Source organism: Aspergillus ambiguus (genome assembly GCF_047715705.1).
Source record: "Aspergillus ambiguus strain CBS 117.58 unplaced genomic scaffold BDV59scaffold_3, whole genome shotgun sequence".
Taxonomy (NCBI): Eukaryota; Fungi; Ascomycota; class Eurotiomycetes; order Eurotiales; family Aspergillaceae; genus Aspergillus; species Aspergillus ambiguus.
In genome coordinates, this window is record NW_027395516.1 from 1,091,672 (window position 1) to 1,114,530 (window position 22,859).

General features: G+C 53.1%; 8 protein-coding genes across 8 annotated transcripts; 4 read left to right on the forward strand and 4 right to left on the reverse strand.

The window, feature by feature from the left end:
• The first annotated feature begins 1,078 nt into the window (after positions 1 to 1,078).
• On the forward strand, positions 1,079 to 3,639 carry glfB (UDP-galactofuranose transporter). The gene is made up of 5 exons (XM_073688369.1): positions 1,079 to 1,657; positions 1,713 to 1,780; positions 1,853 to 1,858; positions 1,915 to 2,540; positions 2,595 to 3,639. The coding sequence occupies exons 1-5, from the start codon at positions 1,524 to 1,526 to the stop codon at positions 2,961 to 2,963; spliced, it is 1,203 nt and encodes a 400-aa protein (XP_073552011.1). The 5' UTR covers positions 1,079 to 1,523; the 3' UTR covers positions 2,964 to 3,639.
• Positions 3,251 to 4,242, reverse strand: BDV59DRAFT_86889 (uncharacterized protein). Its single transcript, XM_073697242.1, has one exon. The coding sequence runs from the start codon at positions 4,090 to 4,092 to the stop codon at positions 3,538 to 3,540; it is 555 nt and encodes a 184-aa protein (XP_073552012.1). The 5' UTR covers positions 4,093 to 4,242; the 3' UTR covers positions 3,251 to 3,537.
• BDV59DRAFT_86869 (uncharacterized protein) lies at positions 4,243 to 6,034 on the forward strand. Its single transcript, XM_073697241.1, has one exon. It carries the CDS (start codon positions 4,393 to 4,395, stop codon positions 5,539 to 5,541), a length of 1,149 nt encoding a protein of 382 aa, XP_073552013.1. The 5' UTR covers positions 4,243 to 4,392; the 3' UTR covers positions 5,542 to 6,034.
• A 328-nt stretch (positions 6,035 to 6,362) lies between these two features.
• On the reverse strand, positions 6,363 to 9,107 carry BDV59DRAFT_86896 (sugar transporter-like protein). The gene is made up of 9 exons (XM_073697243.1): positions 8,909 to 9,107; positions 8,626 to 8,825; positions 8,141 to 8,439; positions 7,719 to 8,005; positions 7,584 to 7,661; positions 7,380 to 7,496; positions 7,051 to 7,189; positions 6,754 to 6,883; positions 6,363 to 6,592 (listed from the first exon to the last, which is right to left on the reverse strand). Exons 1-9 carry the CDS (start codon positions 8,991 to 8,993, stop codon positions 6,422 to 6,424), a joined length of 1,506 nt encoding a protein of 501 aa, XP_073552014.1. The 5' UTR covers positions 8,994 to 9,107; the 3' UTR covers positions 6,363 to 6,421.
• Positions 9,108 to 10,354: 1,247 nt separating this feature from the next.
• Positions 10,355 to 13,082, reverse strand: BDV59DRAFT_86967 (transcription factor TFIIIB subunit BRF1). Its single transcript, XM_073697245.1, has 3 exons — positions 12,504 to 13,082; positions 12,235 to 12,443; positions 10,355 to 12,157 (listed from the first exon to the last, which is right to left on the reverse strand). Exons 1-3 carry the CDS (start codon positions 12,922 to 12,924, stop codon positions 10,523 to 10,525), a joined length of 2,265 nt encoding a protein of 754 aa, XP_073552015.1. The 5' UTR covers positions 12,925 to 13,082; the 3' UTR covers positions 10,355 to 10,522.
• Positions 13,083 to 13,741: 659 nt separating this feature from the next.
• On the forward strand, positions 13,742 to 17,860 carry BDV59DRAFT_86965 (putative copper resistance-associated P-type ATPase). The gene has a single exon (XM_073697244.1). It carries the CDS (start codon positions 13,995 to 13,997, stop codon positions 17,739 to 17,741), a length of 3,747 nt encoding a protein of 1,248 aa, XP_073552016.1. The 5' UTR covers positions 13,742 to 13,994; the 3' UTR covers positions 17,742 to 17,860.
• BDV59DRAFT_86976 (crossover junction endonuclease MUS81) lies at positions 17,816 to 20,006 on the reverse strand. Its single transcript, XM_073697246.1, has 4 exons — positions 19,770 to 20,006; positions 19,546 to 19,715; positions 19,064 to 19,488; positions 17,816 to 19,005 (listed from the first exon to the last, which is right to left on the reverse strand). The coding sequence occupies exons 1-4, from the start codon at positions 19,859 to 19,861 to the stop codon at positions 17,980 to 17,982; spliced, it is 1,713 nt and encodes a 570-aa protein (XP_073552017.1). The 5' UTR covers positions 19,862 to 20,006; the 3' UTR covers positions 17,816 to 17,979.
• A 379-nt stretch (positions 20,007 to 20,385) lies between these two features.
• On the forward strand, positions 20,386 to 22,812 carry BDV59DRAFT_86995 (DUF3292 domain-containing protein). Its single transcript, XM_073697247.1, has 5 exons — positions 20,386 to 20,656; positions 20,704 to 20,913; positions 20,966 to 21,477; positions 21,530 to 21,757; positions 21,806 to 22,812. Exons 1-5 carry the CDS (start codon positions 20,441 to 20,443, stop codon positions 22,596 to 22,598), a joined length of 1,959 nt encoding a protein of 652 aa, XP_073552018.1. The 5' UTR covers positions 20,386 to 20,440; the 3' UTR covers positions 22,599 to 22,812.
• Positions 22,813 to 22,859: the final 47 nt, after the last annotated feature.

The window sequence follows — 22,859 nt, forward strand, 5'->3', positions numbered from 1 at the left end:
TGAGTGCTTGGCCACCGCCTGCTTGCGTAATGCACGTCGGACCAAACAAGGTGGTCTTAATTTTGATCAACACGGATGGGGATTAATTTCGTTGGAGGAAATATGTCCTGTATTTTTTCTCTCTTCGTACTCAGTAACTCCGTACGCCATGCTTCCAGCTAGACTCAGTCGGCAGAGAGAAAATAGTCAGAGCCGTCATGATAAAAATGTGATATTGATCAAGGCAAGTCTACGAATAATGAACCAAGGGAAAGGGGGCAACACTGTGGAGACCTGGAGATTGACAATGTTCCTCGCCACGAGAGTTGATGGGCAGTTGCCTCGCCCCACTGGACATCCACTGTTAGATACAGGGAACTGAGGGATAATTAAACTAATTAAATGGAAACGAGGGGTCGATTGAGGGCGGTATTCAGACTCTTCCGTCACTGGGATCATCTAGGGCGGACGCAGGATGGGTACTGCGTCCCTCGAATAATATGTAGGCAAGAGAGGTTATTGGAATACTGGGAGGACAACGGCGGTGGAGGCCCTTGGCGAACGGAGGGGAATAACCATACCAAACGGCAGGGGATCCATGCCCTGTGTAGTAATTGTACCTCATCGAAAGGGTCCACCTGGCTTGGTTTTTGGGTCTGGCGGTGTCGGCGAGAAGTCGAAACGCCATGAGATGGGGAAATGGTTTCAACGTCTGTTTTGGTCGAGGCAAATTAACCCATTTGCGATTGAAACCGAGTAATAATAATATCCAATATGGGAGGCTCCATCCGGCCCTACCAGAGCTGGTTGCGGGTTGTCCCACAGGTTAATTATAGCCGTCTGTTTGCGGTCAGGCACGACGAAGAGAACTTAGACGGGGAACAGCACACTAGGAGAGGAGAAGAGTTGAGAATAAGACGACTAAGGACAGAATACAGGAGAAAAATTCATAAATTAAGACCAAATAAGAACTAAGAAATCGACATCAAAGTAAGACGTACGTACGTAGCAAATGCCGTGCATAACGGATCCTGGCGAACGATATCTCTCCTACGCGGTCACGATCTCCCTCAAGTCGTCGTCACTCCCTCGGGCGGATCCCCGGTCGGTCTTTCCCATCATTCCTCCCCCTAAATTACGCCCTCCTACCGATTCCGTCTCCTCCTCCTCGCCCCTTCCAACTCTTCTTTTTTCTCTGCTCTATTTCCGTCGACTCTCTCCATCTCTCCCACTCTTCCACTGCACCCCGTTTCTTCCTTTCGCGCTTTTTTTTTTTCCCCATTCTGTTATTTTTTTTTTTCGTTTCTACCAGACCAACTCTCTCTCACTCGTTACTACCTACCGCTTTCTGTTGACGGCCTTGCGGGACTGTCCCTTAATTCTTCTTCTAATCTACTTGTCTTCCCACTTTCCGCTTTCCTTTCCCTTTCCATCCTCCACCACCTTTACCCGTGGCCTCCTCGCAGTTCAGTCGAAGCAGCCTTTTACGGCCGCGTCCCTTTGATTTCCAACGCTTCCTGTCGGACCAACAGCGCAGATTCACCATGAGCAACGAAGGAGAAAAGGTCAGAACCTCCGGGGAGGTGTCTCGGCCGGAGGCTACCCTGCCTACCGTCAATCCCGCCGTCGACAAGCCCGAGCCTCCCAAGCCGACCTTCCACCCGGCCATCTACGTCAGGTAATTCGGTCCTCCGAGACGCTTTTCGCTGTGCAGAGTTTAACCGCCGTGACAGTGTCTGGATCACCCTGAGTTCCAGCGTTATCCTGTTCAACAAGCAGATCCTGGACTATGGTCAATTCCGTAAGTGCAACCTGGCCGATTCTACCTCCCCCCAACCCTCAGAACAAGACACTAACCGTTTCCTTCATCTAGGCTTCCGTATGCCTTCCTGTCTTCCTTCACCATCGCCGAGTCCCCTTCTAACCCTGCTCTAGCTATCGTCCTGACAACATGGCATCTGGCGTTTGCGACTTTCATGACCCAGCTCCTCGCTCGCACCACCACCCTCCTGGATGGCCGCAAGACCGTCAAGATGACCGGTCGTGTCTACCTCCGTGCGATTGTTCCCATCGGTCTCTTCTTCAGCTTGAGTTTGATCTGTGGTAATGTGACCTATCTGTACCTGAGTGTCGCCTTCATCCAGATGCTCAAGGCCACCACGCCTGTCGCCGTGCTGTTCGCTACCTGGGGTCTTGGAATGGCCCCCGTCAACCTCAAGGTGCTCATGAACGTGGCTGTCATCGTCATTGGTGTCATCATCGCCTCTTTCGGTGAGATCAAGTTCGTCTTCATCGGGTTCCTCTTCCAGATTGGCGGTATCATCTTCGAGGCCACTCGTCTGGTCATGGTGCAGCGCCTGCTCAGCTCGGCCGAGTACAAGATGGACCCTCTGGTCTCTCTCTACTACTTCGCTCCCGTCTGTGCGGTCATGAACGGTGTCACTGCGCTGTTCCTGGAGGTCCCCAACATGACCATGGGCCACATCTACAACGTCGGTATCTGGACTCTCCTGCTCAACGCCGTCGTCGCCTTCCTGCTGAACGTGTCGGTCGTCTTCCTGGTAAGTTCGAATACATCCGATGCCCTCGCGTCCCCTAACTAACCGTCTCCACAGATCGGCAAGACCTCTTCCCTGGTCATGACCCTCTGCGGTGTCCTCAAGGATATCCTCCTGGTTGTTGCCTCCATGATGATCTGGCAGACTCCCGTCACTGGTACTCAGTTCTTTGGGTACTCCATCGCTCTCTGCGGTCTCGTCTACTACAAGCTCGGTGGCGACAAGATCAAGGACTATGCCGGCCAGGCCAACCGCGCCTGGGCTGAGTATGGCGCCAACCACCCCGCCAAGCGCAAGTCCATCATCATCGGTGCCGTCGTGCTTATCTTCTTCCTGCTCATCGGCTCGATGGCCCCCAGCTACGCCCCCGAGCAGGTCGACCGCGTCAAGGGTTACCTGGGTGGTGCGACCGCGGGCAATGCCTAAGCTGTGTACCGGATGGAAGGTGCACCCTGGATGAGTCCGCCTCGCCCCGGCAACGAAATCATCTCCCCCCCGACCGGCCAGCGTAACGACAGGAAGCGCCGAGGGACGACCTTTCATCCCTCGGGAGTCCACGGCGGGGCGCGACTCTGCACGACCAACATGAACGCATTTCCCTTAACGCCTTTCGACATTCCTTCTCTAACTCTTCCTTTCCAATTCTTATAACCCTCTTGTGACCTACTGCTTATTTACAAATAATGTTTCTCCATGCGAACCCTCTTGGAGAAGCGGGGGGTACCAGGGCTGACTGATGGGTTCGGCTTCATGCAGGGAATGCCGCTGAACTCAACGGCCGGCATGGTTCCGCCCGATGGGTTGATATGACTACGTGTGAGATCTCGAGCAGGAGGTCGGCTCCGTGTTTTTTTTTTTTCCCCTTGTCCTTCTCCCAAGATTTTGTTTTGATTATGGTGTGAACGGTGGGAGAATCCTTTTGCGTATGCATTGCCTGATCGATGAACGTCTACCTGTGCGTCATGTTTCATTAGCACGAGATTCCGGTGTCGGACTGCTTTCACCGTATCATTCGATTTGTCTTGTTTGAGTGTCCTTCCCTTCTTGTTACTATAAATTTCCGACTTTTAAACAAAATAGAGGATTGATTTGATGTTCGATTCGGTTCTTCTGTTCGTCTGTTCTTGTCCGCTGGCATGTGGTCGTTCGTTGAGACCGCCAATGAAACCCCCGGTTGGCGGCGGAGCGGATCCGCAGCTTCCGGGAAGGCACAGCCAATCAACAAAGGGACGCGCGGACAGCCGTGCCCAGATGGTCCAATCAGGGCGGCAGGATCACCTGCAGGTTGCCCCGAGCGATGGGCCCTCGGCCAATAATGGGCCCGTCCTTGCAGGGCGATCTGGTACGGTACACGGCGTATTGTGACCGTCCCAGCGCTCCGAATGACGGGAAAGGGGCGGTCACGTACGGTACGGATGGCAAATCCTTCCGCTCTCCGCATCACCTCCAACTCCATCCATTTACGGACTACATCCATCTGCACGTCAGCCCTTCTTCTCTCGCTTCTCCTTCTCACCTCCTCCTCTTCTCCTCCTCCCGTCGTCTTCTCTCCCATCACCCTCTTCTCTCCTCACCTTCAATTCATCTACCTCCTCCTCTCATCTATCTATATCCTTTGATATCCTTCTATATCTCTCTTCTCTTCCTCTCTCCTACCTCGTCAAGCTCCTCGTCACGCGCGACATCCGTCCCGTCTCGCGACACCTCGCTGGCTCTTTGCGTGGATCCCGTGATCCAAAGGTTGCTCTCACTTCTGGTTTCTAGCTCACTTAGCCCTGCAGATCGCATTTGTCTCTCGTAGTCACCTCCCGGTCTCCCTGCTTCCCATCGACCTTCCTGCCTCGCTCTCACCACCATGTGTCCAATGCTGCTCAACAGCCTCTCCGACGGTCCCGCCATGGTCCTATCCCCTCCCCAGGAACATGCCTTCCTTCCATACCCGCGCCAGTCTATGATGGATGCCGCGGCCGACACTTCTTCAGGCGCGTACTTCGCCAATGGGTTCCACTCCCATACTTCCTTCTCGAGTGGCCTTGCGGCCCCCGCCGCCAAACCCTCCCGCAAACGATCGCGCGAGGAGGCAGACTTCGAGGAGGCACGCAATGTCTCCAGCATGCCTCCCCTGTCGGCGACGGTTCCTCCCGCTCCGCAGCAGCAGCAGCAGCAGGAGGAGGAAGAACCCATCTACGGCGAGGGCATGGTTCTTCTGAACCCGCGTACCAAGATGGCTCTTTCCGCAGAAAGCCAGACGGGAACCTGGTACGAAGAGAACATGACTGCTCCGTCCACGGCTCCATCTCAGCCGCAGTCCCAGGCCGCGGAATCTGGCCGCAAGTCGCAGCGTCTCGACCCGTCCGCACCCAGCTTAGACGACATCACCGTCTCCTCGATCCAGCGCCAACAAGACGCCGCCAACGACGACAACCGTCGTCTCCTCGACTCCGCCGCTCGCTCGAACCCTTTCACCCCCGGAGAGCCGCTTGTCGACGACGCCACCCGCCTCCTCGGAATCAGCTGGCAACGCATCGCCATGGATGACGCTGACCTCGCCGCCGCCGTGCGCGGCTGGAAGAAGTACATCGACCGCCAATTCGCCGCCCATCTGGCCGACTGCCAGATCCTCATGAAGAACCGCGCCCTCAACGCCTACCTCGTCGCAGCCCGCCCCGCCGCCCCTCTCGGGGTGGCTCTGGGCCCGGCCTTCTATCTCTTCAACGACGAGCTCACCCAGGCCCAGCTGGTGGGCTCCTCGTGGGAGACCTGCGTGCAGAACCTGCGCGCAACCCCCATCATGTTTGAAGGCACCCAGGTCCTCAACGCATCCGATCGCCCTCTGGACGCGCCGGCGTCCCAGGTCCAAAACCAGAACCTCCTCGGCATGAACCCCGTCGATGCCGGCCTCCCCCTTCTGCAGACGCTTAGTGCCCAGCCGTCCATCAACGGCATTGGCGCGGGGATGGCCGGAGGCGTAGGAATGGGGAGTGGGATGGAGATCGACGCGTAACAAGAGAGCACGCACCGACCGTCCGCCGTGTCTTTTCGTCTCGAACCGACCCGATTTTCGACGGCGATCAGGGAGCCGGCACGAGAAAAGTCGACTTGCTTCGGTTTCGTTCGTATTTCACTTTTGGGGTTCTCTGCTCGACTCGTAGCTGACCCATCTTGTCATGTTTGTGATTTTTCTTTTCTTTCTTATTTTCGTTCTATTTTTGCCTTTTTTTTTTATGGTTATGGCGCAATTCATCGGGCGGTAATTACGTGCAAGGCAGGTCTATATTTATGTCTTATGGGCGGATGGAATGGAATGGCTTGGTTGGGTTGATTTTTGCATTTTCCTTTTCCTTTTCCTTTTTGGCCTATATTTCACATGTCGATAAGTTTTCCCCGCCACCCGGCGGCATCCAACTACATCCCCCGGAATGAGGGGGAGGAAGAACAGAAGAATGACTGAGAATGAAGAAAATAAAAGAAATGAATTATTTCAGTGAGAGGAGATTGATCTTTCGTTCGTGCTTGCTTCATTGTAGGTGTCTGTATGTTCATCCTGATCGAGACAGAGCGCTACCTATCTACCAATACTATATCTAAGCCTCGTAGCCCAATCCATGAATGATTCAACTCGCCGTGCAAAAGCCAAACCCATGACGTCCAAAACAATGCTAGTTACGCTAGATGTCCCAGCCCCCTCTACCCTCTCCTACCTACGTATCATCCAGTCATCCCCGCAATTGCCCTCCGCATACATACCGCATGCCCCAGCTGACTGACAGACAGGCAGTTCCACCGCGCCCACTCACTCCCTCTTCCCTGGCTGGGAAGTAACGTAGTTGGTGGCCCGGGGAGACGCCTCAGCCAGTCAGTGGGTGGGTTGTGAGTGAGTGGCACTAGACAGACTCGTGCACGATGGGCTGTTTCCATTCGTCGTCGGCCTGCTCGTACGAGATCATCCGGAAGGCCTGCGGCCGCGACTGCCGCTTGCTGTCGCTCTCTGTGAACAGGAAGTCGATCTGCTCGAGGGAGAGGTTCGCGGTCTCGGGGTAGAAGAAGTAGATGATCTAATGGAGGAGGGAGTGTTAGTTAGTGTTTGTCGATTCGCGGGGCGTAACCGGCTCCGATGCGTCCGTTCTACGCCAGCGTCGTACACAAGACGCAGAGACCCAGAGTGCCGATCGATCACAGGCTGGTATGTGAGAGAGTCAGGGCGCCGCTCGCTTACCGGGACAAAGGACAGGTTCAGACACATGAAGATCAGGTACCCCTTCCACTCGAGATCCTGGATGAGCGAGGGGGCGATCATGGCAACGAAGAAATTCCACAGCCAGTTTGCCGAGACCCCGATGGCTTGTCTGGAGCGTGGGAGAGATTAGCTTGGGTCCGCAAGGGTGCGGGATACGTCTTTCCGCGTGGAATGAAGCAGGAATTCGGATGGAGACGGAGGTGGAATTGGGGGGGGGGGGGGTGCTTGGATGGATGATGGGCAACACGCGCAAGACTAATCTCGCCTTGCACTCACCCTTTGGCTCGCACATGAAGGGGAAGGATCTCCGGCCCGTACACCCACGGGATGCAGTTAATAGAGGCGCCGAAGATGAGCATGAAGAGGAAGAAGAAAGGCACCGATGCGGTGGCGGCGGGTTGCTGTTGGGGGGTTCCTGTGGAGTCGGGGGTCAGTAGTGTCCCTCTCTCTCTCTCTTTTTTTTTTGTGGAATTTCTCCCAATCGTTAATTTAACCCACGTCAGCAGGATTTGCTCGATTGAGTAGCCCGGGAAAGAGGCTTGGGGTGGGAGCCTCTGGAGAAAAGCTCCATATCAGTCGGTGGCGGGGAGCGTAGAGCTACTTACCTTTGAAGGACAAAAGAATGGAGATCATGAGCATGCACAGGAAAAGTCCGAAAGATCCCCACATCATTGGCTTTCGTCGCCCCAGTCGATCGCAGAAGAAAGTAGGGTAGAATGAGCCTGTTTAGATTGTGTAATTGCGTTGAGATCAGCGGGTCTGGTCTGGTCTGGTCTGCTCGGACTCCGGGGGACGGGCCACCAACTTACCCACGACAAACATCACCTGGATGGCCCCGCCGATGAGTAAACTGAGTTGCTTGTCCATGCCAACGTTGGTTTCCAGCACTGGATTGGATGGTGAGCCTGAATTCCCGAAAACCCTAACGCAGGGCAGCCACCTACCCGTCGTCACATAGGAGACAATCAGATTGACTCCACCCATCTGATTCATGAACTGCAGGCCGTACGAGAGGAGGACGCGTCGGCCGGTGTGCAATTCGTCCTTCTTGAAGATCTGGGACCAGCGGTACTCACCACGAAGGTTGTCCATCTCCAGGGCCTTGAAGATCCCCTGGCAGTCCTGGGCAATTTTGGGATCATCGGTGGCCCGGTCATACACATCACATAGTACCTGGAGGCCCTCTTCATTCCGGCCTCCTCGAAAGAGCCATCGGGGACTTTCTGGGAGCCTGTTTGATACCGCCCATTCCGGCGGGAATGGGCGGAAGCCGTTAGACACAAGCCCTAGCCAAGCCACGCACACAGAGAGAAAAAGTGATTTCAGGAAATTGTGCATAAGGAAGTAACTGCGAGAATGGACCTACCCAAATACCATCAAGATCACGAGCACCACGAATACAATCTGACAAGCAATGGGGAGTCGCCAGTTCACGGGCCCATCGACGAAGCTCATCCCGTAATCGAACCAGTAGGATACGACGATGCCCACGCCGATCGCCAAAGGCTGGCTACAAACGTACATTCCTCGTCTCCGGGCATCACAGAGTTCCGATTGGTACACGGGCACCGCGCTGCTGAAGACGCCAGTGCCAATGCCAGTCACGAAACGGGCGACAAGGAGTTGAGTCCTGGAATAGGCGCAAGTTTGGACCGTTGCTCCTACCTGCATTGGAATGTTGGTTAACCGTTCTTGTGTAAGGGAGAATTCCGGGGGTGAGATGAGGGAGAGATTGGGCAGGAAAAGGGAAACGGCCCAGGGACCTGCAGACAAGCGAGCTCTGCTGTCTGCAGTCGACTCGAGCCTTGAAGTCCAAGCGGGAAGAAGCCCGGATGATGTAGAGGCACATACCAGGATCCAAGACATGGAGAACCACATTGTCTTCCGAAACCCCATTTTGTCACTGGTCATAAAAGCGAGTGCTGTCCCGGCGAAGCATCCCAAATTGTAAATGGACACGATGATACCAATGACAGCACTGCTGGGGTAACCAATCTGACTGAGAAAGTTCTGGTTGCTCACGATACCCGAAAAGACACCCTGATTGTAGCCTATTCAGCCCTCAACGGAGAGACACATGTCAGCCAGTCAGTCTTCCTACACAATCGTGTGTGGTGGTCAAAAGGCCTCGCACCGAACAGAATGAATGATATCTGGCACGTCAGCATAATAGCCAGACGGAGGCTCAACCCCCGTCCATATATGTTCAGCTTGACCATGCTGCTATTCCTGAGTATTCTGGCGCAACTGATGGGGTACAAGCTGGAGAAAGTGGAAAGAGAGCAGGAAGAAAAGCCAGATTGGTCGATTGCAAGAGTTTATATAGCGAGTGGAGGTTCGCGGAGTTTGATCCTCAAAGGTGCAAACATACATACATGGCATAAGAGAGGATGAATAGCAGTGGAGCCACAGTGTATCTTATGTCCGTGATAACGCAGGAAGGCTGCTCACCCAGCGCCGGGAGAATGAGAGACCCCCGCCATGGGCTTTTTCTGACTGGGTCCTTTTTTTAACACCTCCTCTTGAGGGAAGGTTTTCTGACCCCCCCAGAATAAAAGAAGGTCAGGCCTATTAACTTGCAGATCGATGGATCCTCCATACCAACCGGAGAAATAACGCAGCCATGATGCATCGAGGAATAAAGGAGGGAAAGTCAGGCGGTAGTAGGACGGCATTCGCCAATCCCACTCGCCGGCCTCATGCCACTGAGTCGTGGACGGACTTCCTTCCCGGCATTCTTCAGGATCAGCGGATACATGATATCAAGACAGGGGAGGAGAACACAGGTCAGTATTGTCGGAAATGATACCCGGATGCCGGAAGGAATCACAAGCATCAGACAGGCCTGACCAGAGAGCGGGAACCTTCCTTTCCGGGTGTCTTCTTCACCTGGGCTGATAAGAAGGATGGATGACCTCTCTCTCTCTCTCTCGGGTATCCGGCTACCGATGGAGGCGATAACGGGGTCTCAGTGACTCGATGAGAACATTGCTCTGTCCCCAGACAGGAAATATCGCATAACTCGTAAACTCTACCCACACCAGGCCCAGTTTACCTGAGTGCACCAGGTAGTCTCTTACAGGTTGCAGCAGGGGGCAAGATCCTAACCCCCTTGCCTTGGCTGGCGGTGGTGCCTCTGTGCGCACACATTCTCATATGAAGCGTGGTTAGGGTTAGTTGGCAGAGCTCAGGCTGTGGCAACACCACAGTGGGTGACACACGAGGTTCAGGAATCAGGCAGTCCAGATCATTCGGACGCCGTACCCACTGTGAATCAGAAACAGGAGAAGACTGGGGGGCTATGCGGGGGTGGAGGTTGTGGAGCTGTTGTACGTCGAAGAGGGCGACGATGTTGGAGAAAGCTGAGGTCAGGTCCAGCCTGCCTCAGGCGTGAAGCCTACCACTTTGGGCGCCGATCACACGTGATATCCCTAATCAGGTAATTCCGACTATGCATTGTCGCAATCTATTTGAACAACATCTAGTTTGTCTGCTTACGGCGCTATGGTGCTTTGGTCCCACTCAATAAAGCAGTATCGGCGTTTCTTGCTCATAGCTGAATGCTAGCCACAAGTCCATGGTTGGCGCGATCAGAGGATGATCTAAATATTATTCTCCATAGTTGTAGGACCTAGCTACCTTAGCTATCTGTTAGGCCCAGATGAACATGCATGGTGTCTGGCATGCGCATTTACGTATATCCGGTAGATAACAGCATCATGATTGCATGGATACCTGCAGGTCTAACCTACTCGCTGTCGTAATAATCACTATAATAATCGTCCCCATACTTCCCGGCGAACGCGGCGTCGAGACCATCATCTCCGCCGTAATCATCCTCATCCTCTTCATCATCGTAATCATCCTCGGGTTCCTCGTTATCTGCCGCCGTCGTGTCTGGTTCTGGCGCGCCAGCGCCTGCACGCTCGGACTTATCAGTACTAGCACCGACGCCTGCTTGTTTCTCTGCGGGTACACGACTAGTAGGAGCTGTAGGTGCAGGTTTAGAGCTAGCAGCAGGAGTGGCAATCCTGGTGCGTTTCGATGCGGCCTCGGGCTCAATGCTAGCGCTACGTCGAGAAGCCACACTCTGGCTGCGACTGCGGCTCATGCTTTCTGCCTTGGCCTTGGCAGCTTCGTCGGCACCCTCCTCACCAAAGAGAGATTCCAGGAGACGGTAGTTGATTTTTTTACTGAAACCCCTCCTCTCCAGCATCCGGCGGGTTGCCTCGGCTGGAGTGGAGGCCCGCGTGCCTCTGCCATCCCCTTCCTCGCCGTCACCCTCCAGGTATGTGACATCTCCCATTCGGCCGCGACGGCGCTTGCGGGGCTTATGCATACCTGGCTGCGAGTCAGCCTCGGCTAGAGCTCGTTTGAGCGCTTTTGCCTGCTGGGTTCGGAGATAGTCCTTATTTTCATGGACCCAGATTCGCTCCTTAATCTCCACTTCTGCCGGGGATAGTAGACAGTTGGAGACTTCAGGATCGGACTCAAACTCGGTTTCATCAATGTCAGCGTTGTCAGACACTGCTTTCTTTGACTCCATGTTGGAGTCGATCATGGTTGAGCCTTTCGAGAGAAGGGCAGTCATTTCATCCTCCAGAGCCTCCTCCGAGGCAACCTGGTCCGGGCTTGGAGCAGGCAGCTGTCTGGACCTAGAACCCCTGGCTCGTTCAGCTTTGGCCCTAGCGGACTGTTCATCCATCTCCGCAACGAGTTCGTCGACCGCTGATCTTTCCGGTCGTTGGTCACTCTCTGCGGACACCAAGGCCGGGTCAATGGGAAGGGGTGGGATGGCGAACCCATCTGCATCCACACGCCGGGCTTGACTGGGTTGGCGAGCACTCGAGCCAGTGACATTAACATCCGACAGATCACCCTCGATCTCGGCGGCCGTCTCCGCAGCCCCTCGTTTCCTGACACTCCGTGAGGGCTTCCTGCCTTCGCGTGCGCGGGTAAAGGAAGGTGGGTCGTGAGCATTCTCGAGCTGCACCGAACGGAATTGATCGACAGTCAGCTCCCCACTCTCCGTTGAACTGAATTCATTGAGACGTTGACTGATGGTGATTTCTGTAACTTTGACCACGTAGACAACCTCGCGGACGGTTCGGCGGAAGTTGTTCATCCGCGCGGCGAGAATCAGGGCAGCACCACAGATGCCAGCGGGGCGACGACCGGTTGTCATCCAATCGCGATTCATGCGTTGTACGATCCGCACGGCTTCACTGGCGACCTGCATGGTGGAGGATCCAAATTCAAGCTGTTTGGCAAATCGGTAGATCAAACTCTCTGGATCAATAGGATTCATGAGGAAGACATTGCCACCCAGACGTAATTCATCCAGCAAGGCCTTGTAGGTTCGACCCAACTTAAACACATTGATCTATTGACCAAGTCATTAGCGGGACATTCCGATGATGTAAAGGCAATACCCAAAATAGGAGGCCATGACCAACTTACCATGAGCACATCGGCGAAATCGATCAGCATGACCGTGTTTCCATCCTGTCGACGGCAGGCGATGTACAGACATACCGCAGCCACAGTTTTGGTTCGACGACCTTGGATGAAGTTGAGACCCACAGCGAGTTTGAAAACCTGACCGGCAGCCTTCATAGCACTTTCCGGGACATTTAGAGCCCGAGAGAGCTGGTTGATGTAACGGGTTCCTAAATTGAGTTAGCGATGGCGCTCGTAAGGATGAGTCATAGTCAAGGGGGAAAGCTTACCATTCTGCTCCGTGATCTCTCGACTCTCCATCGCACCCCCCCGCTGGAAGCCCGGTCCAAAACTGCGCACGTGAGACTGGTCTTCGCCGACAAAAGTACCTTGAACCACGGCGGCACCGGAAGAGGTCTCCCCGAAAGTGACTTCGGAGACAATGTTCGCTTCACTAATGACAGTACCACACCCGGAACAGACCTTCTGACCATCATCTTCGACGATGTGAGGGGCTGGGCAACCTGGGTTCGGACAGGTGGTCGTCTTGGGATGAGTGGTAGGCCTGGCCGGCTGAGGTCGAGAGATTGACTGGGGACGTTTTATTGCTGTTGAAGATGGTGGTTTCAGACTGGCCAGACGTCCCATCGGTGCCCTTGGACCCGCCTTGGAGGGCAACGGGGGACGCATCCCCGGACGGGACGCAGACATAGTTGTGGTCGTAGAGTAGTAGCGAGATGGTATTGTAAGGTTGCCAAACCCACCACCGTATCAGTAACCACGAGAAATATAGATATATTGAAGCACAGAAGAGAACAGAAGTATCGAAAGAAGGATATATGCTTTGCGACGCTAGATGAGCATCTTCAGGCAGAAGATGATAAGGCACCAAGGCACCAACCCGATCTCTTAGGCAGATTAGGGCAAAATGCGATGACTAAGAAGGGAAAATTTTTTGAGGAGTCGAAGCCAGGACGACGAGGTAACGCGATACTTGTCGGACGCGGCGGATTGACAGATGCACAGATCTAGCCGCTAGGTAATAGCGGGAGGTTGGCGAGGGATGGACAATAGCGAAGAGACAGATGGAGGATCCGTTGTGAATGCAGAGCGAGCGAGATAATCGAGAGAGGGAGAGAGACGGAGAGCGAGTGGTGGGCGAAGGGATGCGGTGAGCGGCGCGCCTTTGCAGCGGGCGGTGGCCGAGCGGCAGTGTCACGTGGACCGCTCGTTCCCTCCTTTTGCCGCTCGCACGTTCGATTCCCTTGAGGATCTTTTCTATATCGCCCACTCGGCCTGGATAGGATTACCCAGAACGGCCAGTCCAACTCCAAACATCCCCAGATCATCGTGCATAGACACGCATCTACTATCGCAGGGATCTCGCAGAAATCTCTCGTCTGTCAGTGGTCTCGCCATGACCGTTGCGATGGAATGCGACATTTGCGCGTGGTTTAGTGGGTTCTCCGCAGAAACAACGCAAATGCCTCGCCTCTTGACTCAAATTCTTCCTTCTCTGCCTCTCGATTCCTTTCTTTGTTGTTTCTTCTTATTTGTAATCCTAGACTATCTTTCAAAGTATAAGTGAACGTGTTCTGCTGTTCCCACCCCCCACCAACGTACAATATTGTGACTTCATACCTTGCCTCTCGTCTTCTGGTCTCAAGCTCCGTACATTTTTCAACACCCTCAGGTGGTGTCAGTTATCAACTGAACCACTCCGAGAAAGAATTCTTGTTGTCTTGAGTTCAGTTCTCCATCAAGACCAGCTGCTGTTAATCATGTCGCTCCAAGTCAGGGATCTGTCCATTCAACCCCCCGCCCAGGACACTGAGCTTCTCAAGAGTATCTTCTTCGTGAGCAACATACATTGCTCGTCCTGTGTTGCATATATCACGGAGATTCTTTCCGACATCTATGGTGTGCAAGCTGTGGATGTTTCCGTCCTCACCCATGAGGTCCGCGTCTCACATATCTGCGGAACTCAACCGGCAAATTTGGCCACTGCTCTGATCCAGGCTGCGTTTGAGGTCCATCATGTTACCACTTTTGATTCAAAGAATTCCATTGTCTCGGATTTTGAGACTACATCCTGGCTTTCTCGTGATTCCATACTCTTTGCCACCCAACCCGCTTCCTACTCCAGCGTACCTTCTAATCGCAGACACATTGCAAACTGTGAGGCATGTAGGAAGGAAGAGTTCGGAAGTACCAGGTCAGATACATCAGAGACCGCTTCTCTGCAGTCTACGAGAAAACATCCTCAATCGCGATCTCAAGAGACGGATGCTTTCTCCGTCACGACAAGCTTAGCGCCCCATGAGTCAGAATCGTCTGCGGAATCTCTTCGAGAAGCCTCTACCAATGCAGGACCATCATATCCGCAATCGGAACCAGACCAGTGGAATGCTCACATCAGTATTGGGGGCATGAGCTGCGCTTCATGTGTCAATTCTATCACAAACGAAGTCAAGCATTTGGACTTCGTCAAGGACGTCACCGTCAACCTTCTCACGAACAGCGCTGTAGTAGTGGTGAATGGCCCGCGATCGAATGTCGGGAAAGTAGTCGAGCAGATCGATGACATTGGTTTCGAGGCGTCGCTCTCTGAAGTTCGCCAGATCAACACCCCTGGCCCTACTGCGAAACCGTCGACATATGTCGCTGAGATTGCCATTGGTGGGATGACCTGCGGTTCTTGTGCGGGGGCCATAACGCGAGGACTCGAAGAACTGCCCTTCGTTATCGATGTCTCCGTAAACCTATTGTCCCAAAGCGGGAGGGTTGAATTTGAGCACCGTGACCAGATTGACGGGATCATTGAGAAGATTGAGGATTTGGGGTACGACGCTTCCCTCAGCACCCTTCACCCGAAGGGATCAACCAAGAATGATCTGGTTGGAAAACGAACCGTGTCCATTCTCGTCGACGGGATGTTCTGTCATCACTGTCCGGACAGAATTATCAATTCCGTCAAGGCACTTCAGAATGTTGAGGCCGACGATGCCTTTTCCCTGAAAAATCCCATCATCACCGTCACTTATACCCCTCATCCTCCTCGTTTCACCATCCGCGATATTCTTCAGAAGATCAAGGCGCAGCACGATGCTTTCAATCCAGTAATCCATCGTCCTCCGACCATTGAAGATCGCTCACGCGAGATGCAGCACCATGAGAGACGCCGCCTGCTCTCTCGCTTGCTTTTTGTCTTCGCTGTTGCGATCCCGACTTTCATCCTTGGCATCGTATTCATGAGTCTGGTGTCTTCTGACAACAGCGTGCGGCGCTATCTAGAACAGCCAATGTGGGTTGGAAGCGTCTCACGTATGGAATGGGCTCTCTTCATCATGACAACCCCAGTCATGTTTTATGGAACTGACATTTTTCATGTACGGGCACTGAAAGAGGTCTATTCTTTGTGGCGCCCAGGGAGCCGTGTACCCCTCCTGCGGAGATTCTACCGTTTTGGTAGTATGAATATGCTTATCTCTGCTGGTACCACAGTCGCCTATGCCTCTTCGCTAGCAGTCTTGATTATCGATGCCGTAGTGGGGAGTACGAGTAATACGCATAGCTCCACATATTTCGATACGGTCGTGTTCCTAACGCTGTTTATCCTTGGTGGTCGTTTTATCGAGGCTTACAGCAAAGCGAAAACAGGCGATGCAGTCGCATCGTTAGGAAAGCTGCGACCTTCCGAAGCTCTGCTCGTTGTCAACACTCGCAGTGAAGGAGTTGGTGACGAGCAGGATGAGATCCAACGGGTCAGCACCGATATGTTGGAGATTGGTGACCTGGTCAACATTCCCCACGGCGCCTCACCGCCAGCAGACGGGATTGTTGATACAGGTGTCGGTCAATTTGATGAGAGCTCATTGACCGGTGAGTCGAGGCCGGTGAAGAAGTCGGTTGAAGACCCAGTTTATACTGGATCTGTTAATGTTGGCCAGCCCGTTAAGATTCGGGTCACTGCTATTGGAGGCTCTTCAATGCTGGACCAAATCATCACCGTCGTACGCGAGGGTCAGAGCAGAAGAGCTCCCTTAGAAAGGATCGCTGATCTCCTCACCTCCCATTTCGTACCCATCATCACCTTGATCGCCATTCTCACTTTCATCCTTTGGCTTTCCCTTGGTTTATCAGGCACTCTTCCCGCCGATTATCTTGACGTTGCGCACGGTGGATGGACCTTTTGGAGCTTGGAGTTTGCCGTTGCAGTGTTTGTGGTTGCCTGTCCCTGTGGTCTCGCGCTTGCTGCCCCTACGGCCCTTTTCGTCGGAGGAGGACTGGCGGCCAGGCATGGTATTCTCGTCAAAGGTGGCGGCGAAGCCTTTCAGGAAGCGAGCCGGCTTAACGCCATAGTTTTCGACAAAACGGGTACCCTCACCGAAGGAGCAAGCCTGACTGTGTCTGACCACGAGTCACTTATCTCAGACACAGAAAAGGTACAGATCGCCTGGTCACTTGCTCAAAAGCTGGAAGAAAGCAGCAACCACCCAATCGCCCGTGCAATAGTGGATTTCTGTCGAGAGAACCATACTATATCCGTGATGAGCTCTGATATTGAAGAGAAATCGGGGCAGGGTATGCAGGGAATTTTTAGTTTATCAGCTGGAAATATGAACGAGACCATCCGGTACGAAGCCGCAATCGGTAACCAACGACTTATACAAACCCTAGTATCACCCGAACTGGACAACTCATATTTCACAAATTTGCTTTCAAAGTACCAGGAACTGGGGAAGCCCACTACGATTCTTGCATTGCGCCAAATATCTCCTGATTCTGAAGCACAGACCTACTACACGCCAGCTATGGTCTTTGCCATATCTGACTCCGTTCGACCTGACGCTGTCGAGGTGGTCACAACATTGCAAAAGCGCAATGTCAATGTTTTCATGTGCACTGGTGACAATCAGACCACTGCTTATGCTGTGGCCGACTCTGTTGGCATCCCTCGCTCAAATGTTGCTGCGAATGTCATGCCTGCCGGTAAAGCGGATTTCGTCAGCCGCATCCAAGATGGGGTCCTTTCTCCGCAGTCAGAATCTGAGGCTGAAAGTCAGAGGAAAAATGATGGAACGCGCTCAATTGTTGCCTTCGTCGGTGATGGTGTCAATGACTCCCCAGCACTCGCAGCCGCTGACGTGAGCGTCGCTATGGCGTCTGGATCGGATGTCGCCATGAACTCAGCCAGCTTTATCCTTTTGAACTCTGAGTTGAACACTATTCTACAGCTCGTGGTGCTCAGCCGCCGGGTTTTTAACCGCGTCCGGCTCAACTTCGGTTGGGCTCTAGTATACAACCTATGCCTGGTGCCTGTTGCAGCCGGGGTCTTCTATCCCATTGTCAGTGGCCGCAAAATGGAGATGGTAGACGGTGATATGGTCATGGTAAATTCCCATTGGAGATTGAGTCCGGTCTGGGCTGCGTTGGCTATGGCACTTAGCAGCATCTCAGTTGTTTGTAGTAGCCTGGCTCTGGGAATTGAGAGGGGTAGCATTAAGCGTGTTTTTGGATGGAGGTAGATAATTAAGTTCTTAGTGATCCTTAATCGATATATTTTTGATGCCTGGATGATGATGTTCTGGTACACCGGGTACTATTTATATAGCGACGACGTGCTCCTTGTATAAATACATTGTTGATATTCGCCTGCTGTTTCCATAGGGTTCTATGTGCAATTTAACTACATATTTTTATCGATAATGTGCACCTGTTACGTACGACTTTTCATTGTAGTGCTAGAATTTACGCAGGCGCAGCTTAGCCTTCCTCAGCCCATACCTCCGCTATCTTCTTACTTAGAGCCTTCCCAACGGACTTTCGCACAACCACCGACTTGACATGTTCGGAGACCATAGTTTCCCTATTCTTCGGGTCCAGAGTTTCAAAGGCCTGGAAAAAAGCCTGTGGTGTTTGCCAGCGGCGTTGGATTTCCAGAGCCTTTTCTCCAGTGACCCCTTTTGTACACATCAGCATCTTGAGGAATACATCGCGGAGCGTGAGAACCTCAGATTTCGACGACAGTGCCGAGAAGGTCGGGAACGTGACGGAGAACGTCGTGGAGGTTGATTCCGCGCGCAGACGGTCGAGAGCATCGAGATACGACTGCGCTGAGGACAGCTGTCGACTGGGAATCAGGCTGAGGGAGCGGGAGGGGGACTCGGATGTATACATGCGATTGAAGAGAAAAGTCATACGAGAGAGGTACCGGATGGTGTCATCGATATTTTTCGTTTTCTTGACGAAGTAGCCATTCACGACCTGCGTCGAGGCGATAGCAGAAATGACCATGTCCTGGTATCGTTGTGCAGAAGCGCTAGCCGGATCGTGGGCGATGGCCGATTCCTCGACGAGATAGACGACATTTTTCATGCCGGAGCGTTGCAGACGGAACTTTTGCTCGTGGAACCGGCCGTCCTTGATCGATCCCAGGAGATCGTCAAGCCGCTTGCGCTCCACGATGTAGTCCAGCATGATCTCGTCGCCTTCCTCGCCGTGCTGCGCGAGGAACCTTGCGTCGTGAAATTTGGCTACCCACATCACGTCGCCGAGCTCCAGGGCTCGCACATCGTGGGGAACCCCTTTTCGGTACAGCTCGTTGGAGATGTAGTCGCGATCTTTGGAGGAGCGCACTTCGCGCGTGTCCAGGACCAGCTGGACGGTGAAGCTGTCTCGTGGGATGGGAATCGGCGTGACTTCTGTGGTGTCGATGGAGGGACCGACAGTGTCGCTCGTGGGATTGGGTGATGGGTCGCTGCAGTTGCTTCCTGCTTGTGGCCCTGCGTTCTGGATGGGTTGTTAGGTATTGTGTCACTACGAGAAAGGCGAGTCCGGTGCAACTGACTGGCTTTGGAAAGGTGCTCTGCACCGATTCCGGCAATGTTTTGATCATCCTGTTGGCGACTTCCCACCCGTCTTCAGTGAGAGCGTACTTCTTCAGTGGATGGCCATGATCGTAAATCAGGTCTTTCTGAATTAGAGTTTTCATTGCGTTCCAAGCCGTGAAGAATTTCTTGGGATCATCTGGGGTAGTAAATGAGCTATCGCAGAAGGGCTGGGCTTTTTCGATCAGCTGAGCTTTTGTCAGGCTCTGAGACGAACTCTCGCCAAGGGTAGCCAGTCCGAGCAACAGCGCGTATGCCCCAGACCGTAAAGCGGGCACATAGGGCTTTGGTTTACGAGCTTTCTTAGCTGCCGTGGGGCGGTCATCAACATCGTCCTCAGACAATCGTTTGTTCCCAGATTGATTCCCTTCTACTTGAGTCTTTTCTGTTGTGGTCATTAGTATCTACGTGCATTCTATATGCAGTTAGGATAGGCACCTACTGCGTTTGGGATCTTCCGGCATGGGTAGACCATTCTCTTCGCAGTAAGCCTGCAGCTTCTCCGTCAAGCGCTCGCAGAGTTTGGGGCCGACTCCATTCAGCTGTTGCGCCGCCGATGGATGATGGAAGACCAATGGACAGGCTTTCATGGATTCATAGGCTTTTTTGTACCTGAGTGGGGTCAGTACAGTCCCATAAGCCATGAAGAGTGGGCAAAGCACGCACACAATTGCACCTTTGCTGTTACGCTCTCGGGCTTCGTCAAGCATTTCTTTTATCCACCCCAAGAGGAGGGGATTCGCACATGGATCGCTCATGGCGGCGCGAGAGTCCGGGAAGGGTGATTCAATGCGTTGTGGAGCCCAGGGAAAGAAATATCGTAATACGCATCTCGTGAACTGTAATTTTCATGCTGGGTTTCTTCCCCTGGAGCGGAGGGGGATGTGATGGTTGTGGCAGACTCCGGACGCGCGGTGGAATTGGGATCGAAACTTGGACGCGTATTTCCTCTTTGGGACGATGGCTGGTGGACATGTGGCTGGTAGTGGTGTGGCGCAGTTTCTCACTCCCATTGGTTAGTTTCTACTATGAAAGAAATACCTGTCAGCTTGTACGAGAGAACAGATGAACTATTTAGGCCCAGGATATCAGGACTGAGCAAGGACATAGTGTGGAATGCGTGATTGTCATGTTCGTAAGTAATTAATCGATGTACCTGACCTGGATGTTTTGTGAGAGATTCCCGACCGGGACGGACGATGGAAGAATGACGTCGATGAGCCAGACTCCAGGATCAGGTAATCTTCAGCCACTTTGATCTCAATCATCTTTAACCCCCAAAAACTGTTGTTTTATGTCTGTTTGCTTGTTGATGTTTTCCACAAAATATCCAGGACATGGACAACCAGCAAGACAATCCGGCCACCGGCCCTACCGACAGCCATATCCTTTCCCAAGTCGACCAGGATGAGAAAGGTCTCGCTGAAAAAGCCGGCCACACGAACGAAATATCTGATATTGGATGGGACCTATCGCCCGATGACATCGACGGGCGAATTGTGGCTGGGTTGTCTAATGAAGACCTCTGGATGCTCATCCGACGGTTTAACAAAGTACAATTCCTGTATACCATAAGATGAATCCAACTGACATGATCCAGCAAATATACTATGTAAAAGCTCTCCCAAATGCCCCACTGCAACGATTGGATCTCAATCGTGCGGAGGACGAGCAGTTCTCTCCAGATAAACTGCGCGCGACCCTTGAGCGCTTTTACACTACCATCTTCGTCTCGCTGGCGAGTTGTGTCAAACATATTGTCCGACTTCGTTCCTGGAGAGAAACCCAAAGGACCTCAGTGTTCTGTGCCGTATGTTATATTCTGACACGGTGTAATCTTCGAAGTGTAACTGGGCATCTAGGTCTATTTTACTGCATGGCTTTTGGATCTCCTCATCCCGGCATTCTTTTTCACTCTCCTTGTATTGACCGTCTATCCCCCTTCCAGAACGATGCTGTTCCCTCCTGCGCCTATTGCACTGGTCGATTCAAGAACCGGTGGCGTACAAAAGCCTAAGGCGGGCATTCTTGGATCACACGACAGTCTCACTGGTGCCCCAGAGAAAATGAAGGGCGAGGCAGCCGAGCAAGAAGCTCGCAACCTGATGACGGGAATTTCCAGCGTAGTCGTGGGAAGTGTAGCCGGGAAACATGACCAAGGGACACCTGAAGACGCTCCACTGGAGTCGTCTGTTCCTGATGCAACAGACATTGTCACTAAGGCAGCAGATGCGCAGACAGCGGCCCATGGGGAGATCCCTGCAGAAACCCATGATAAGACAAAACAGCCCATGATGACGACGGTCCTCGAGGGAGCCAATTTGGGCATGCGTATTTTGAGCGATGTTGTTGACACCTACGAAAGATTCGGAAAGTAAGCAGTCCCAGAAATACCCAACACCAAGTCTAAAATGTTGACCGAAAAGTGCCTTATCACCAACTCCGCCGTTCTCCCCCAAAACACCGTTTCTACGCCTGGGTAGCCTGTTGGTGTCTGCGTTGGCGATATCACTGGTGACTTCGAATCACTTCTTTGTGAAGACGAGCACCTTTGCATTCGGTGCTGTGTTTTTCGGGGACCCTATATTCAACCGTGCGATACAGTTTCTGAATAGAAGACTTCCCGGATGGCAAGCATCACTTCTGCTGGAGAAGTAAGTGTGTCCCCTCGAGAGAAGACCTGTCATTAACGTTCGTCGCAGCTCTCTATTGAAGGGAATTCCCACCAACGCTCAACTTACGCTCACGCTCCTTCGCATCGGAGAGGCGAATGCAGCCCCATTGCCCCCACCACCTCAACATTCACTTGAAAAGGCACCATCCCGACCCGCATCCCTCCACCCAAGCGAGATCAATCTCAGTGCGTCTGACGAGGAAATCCGTCAAGCCGCGTCCCCAGATCCAGGGCATCTCCACCACGAGCATCACGAGCAGCATGAGCCTGAAAAACCCAAGACCTGGACGTCACGGGCAATCAATTTTTTCCGCGGGACCACTGCGACTAGCATCGAGAGTAAGCTGGCTATTGACCGGGTCCGAGCAGCGGCAGGCTCTAAACACGCAAAAACGCGTGTGGGCATATTGCGCCGCAAGGGTCACATCACGTTGCCCTCGGGGCCTGTCCACTTTGATGCTCGGTACAAGGGTAAACGTGGCGCGGCGGTGATCGACTCCTCATGCGAACCGCCAATGTTATACTTCACCACGGATCCGGCCATCGAGTTGAGTGATCACAGACTGGATGGCCGGGAAAGAGCGTCGGTCCTATTTACCATCCCGGTGACTGATATCCGGGAGATGCGCAAGATTGGCGGCCTAGGCTGGAAGGGAAAGCTGGTGACCGGGTGGGCGGTGGGGAGTAAGGAAGTGGTAGATGGATTGGTGATTGTCGGAAAACAGCCGGATCAGACGTTCCAGCTCACGGCTATGCGTATGAGGAATCAGCTTTTTAATCGCTTGGTCGCTATTGACGGACAGGTTTGGGAAAGCTGTTGACCGTGGAGTGACAATTGCTAAAGTATTGCAGGTGTGGAAATAACCCATGGATGATCGCGGGGGGTAATCCGATAGGCTCTCTTTGGACATTGTTCTATATCCAGAATGGATCTCTTGCATGTACTCGTTGCGTCCGATTAAATCTCGGTTTATTTGAGATGCTGTCTGTATTTCCGTGCATCGGCGTAGCTTAAGTAGCCTAACTCGCACCGACAAAGTTAGCGGTTTGATGTCGGTATCGGCCCCCAGTGCTTCTATAGA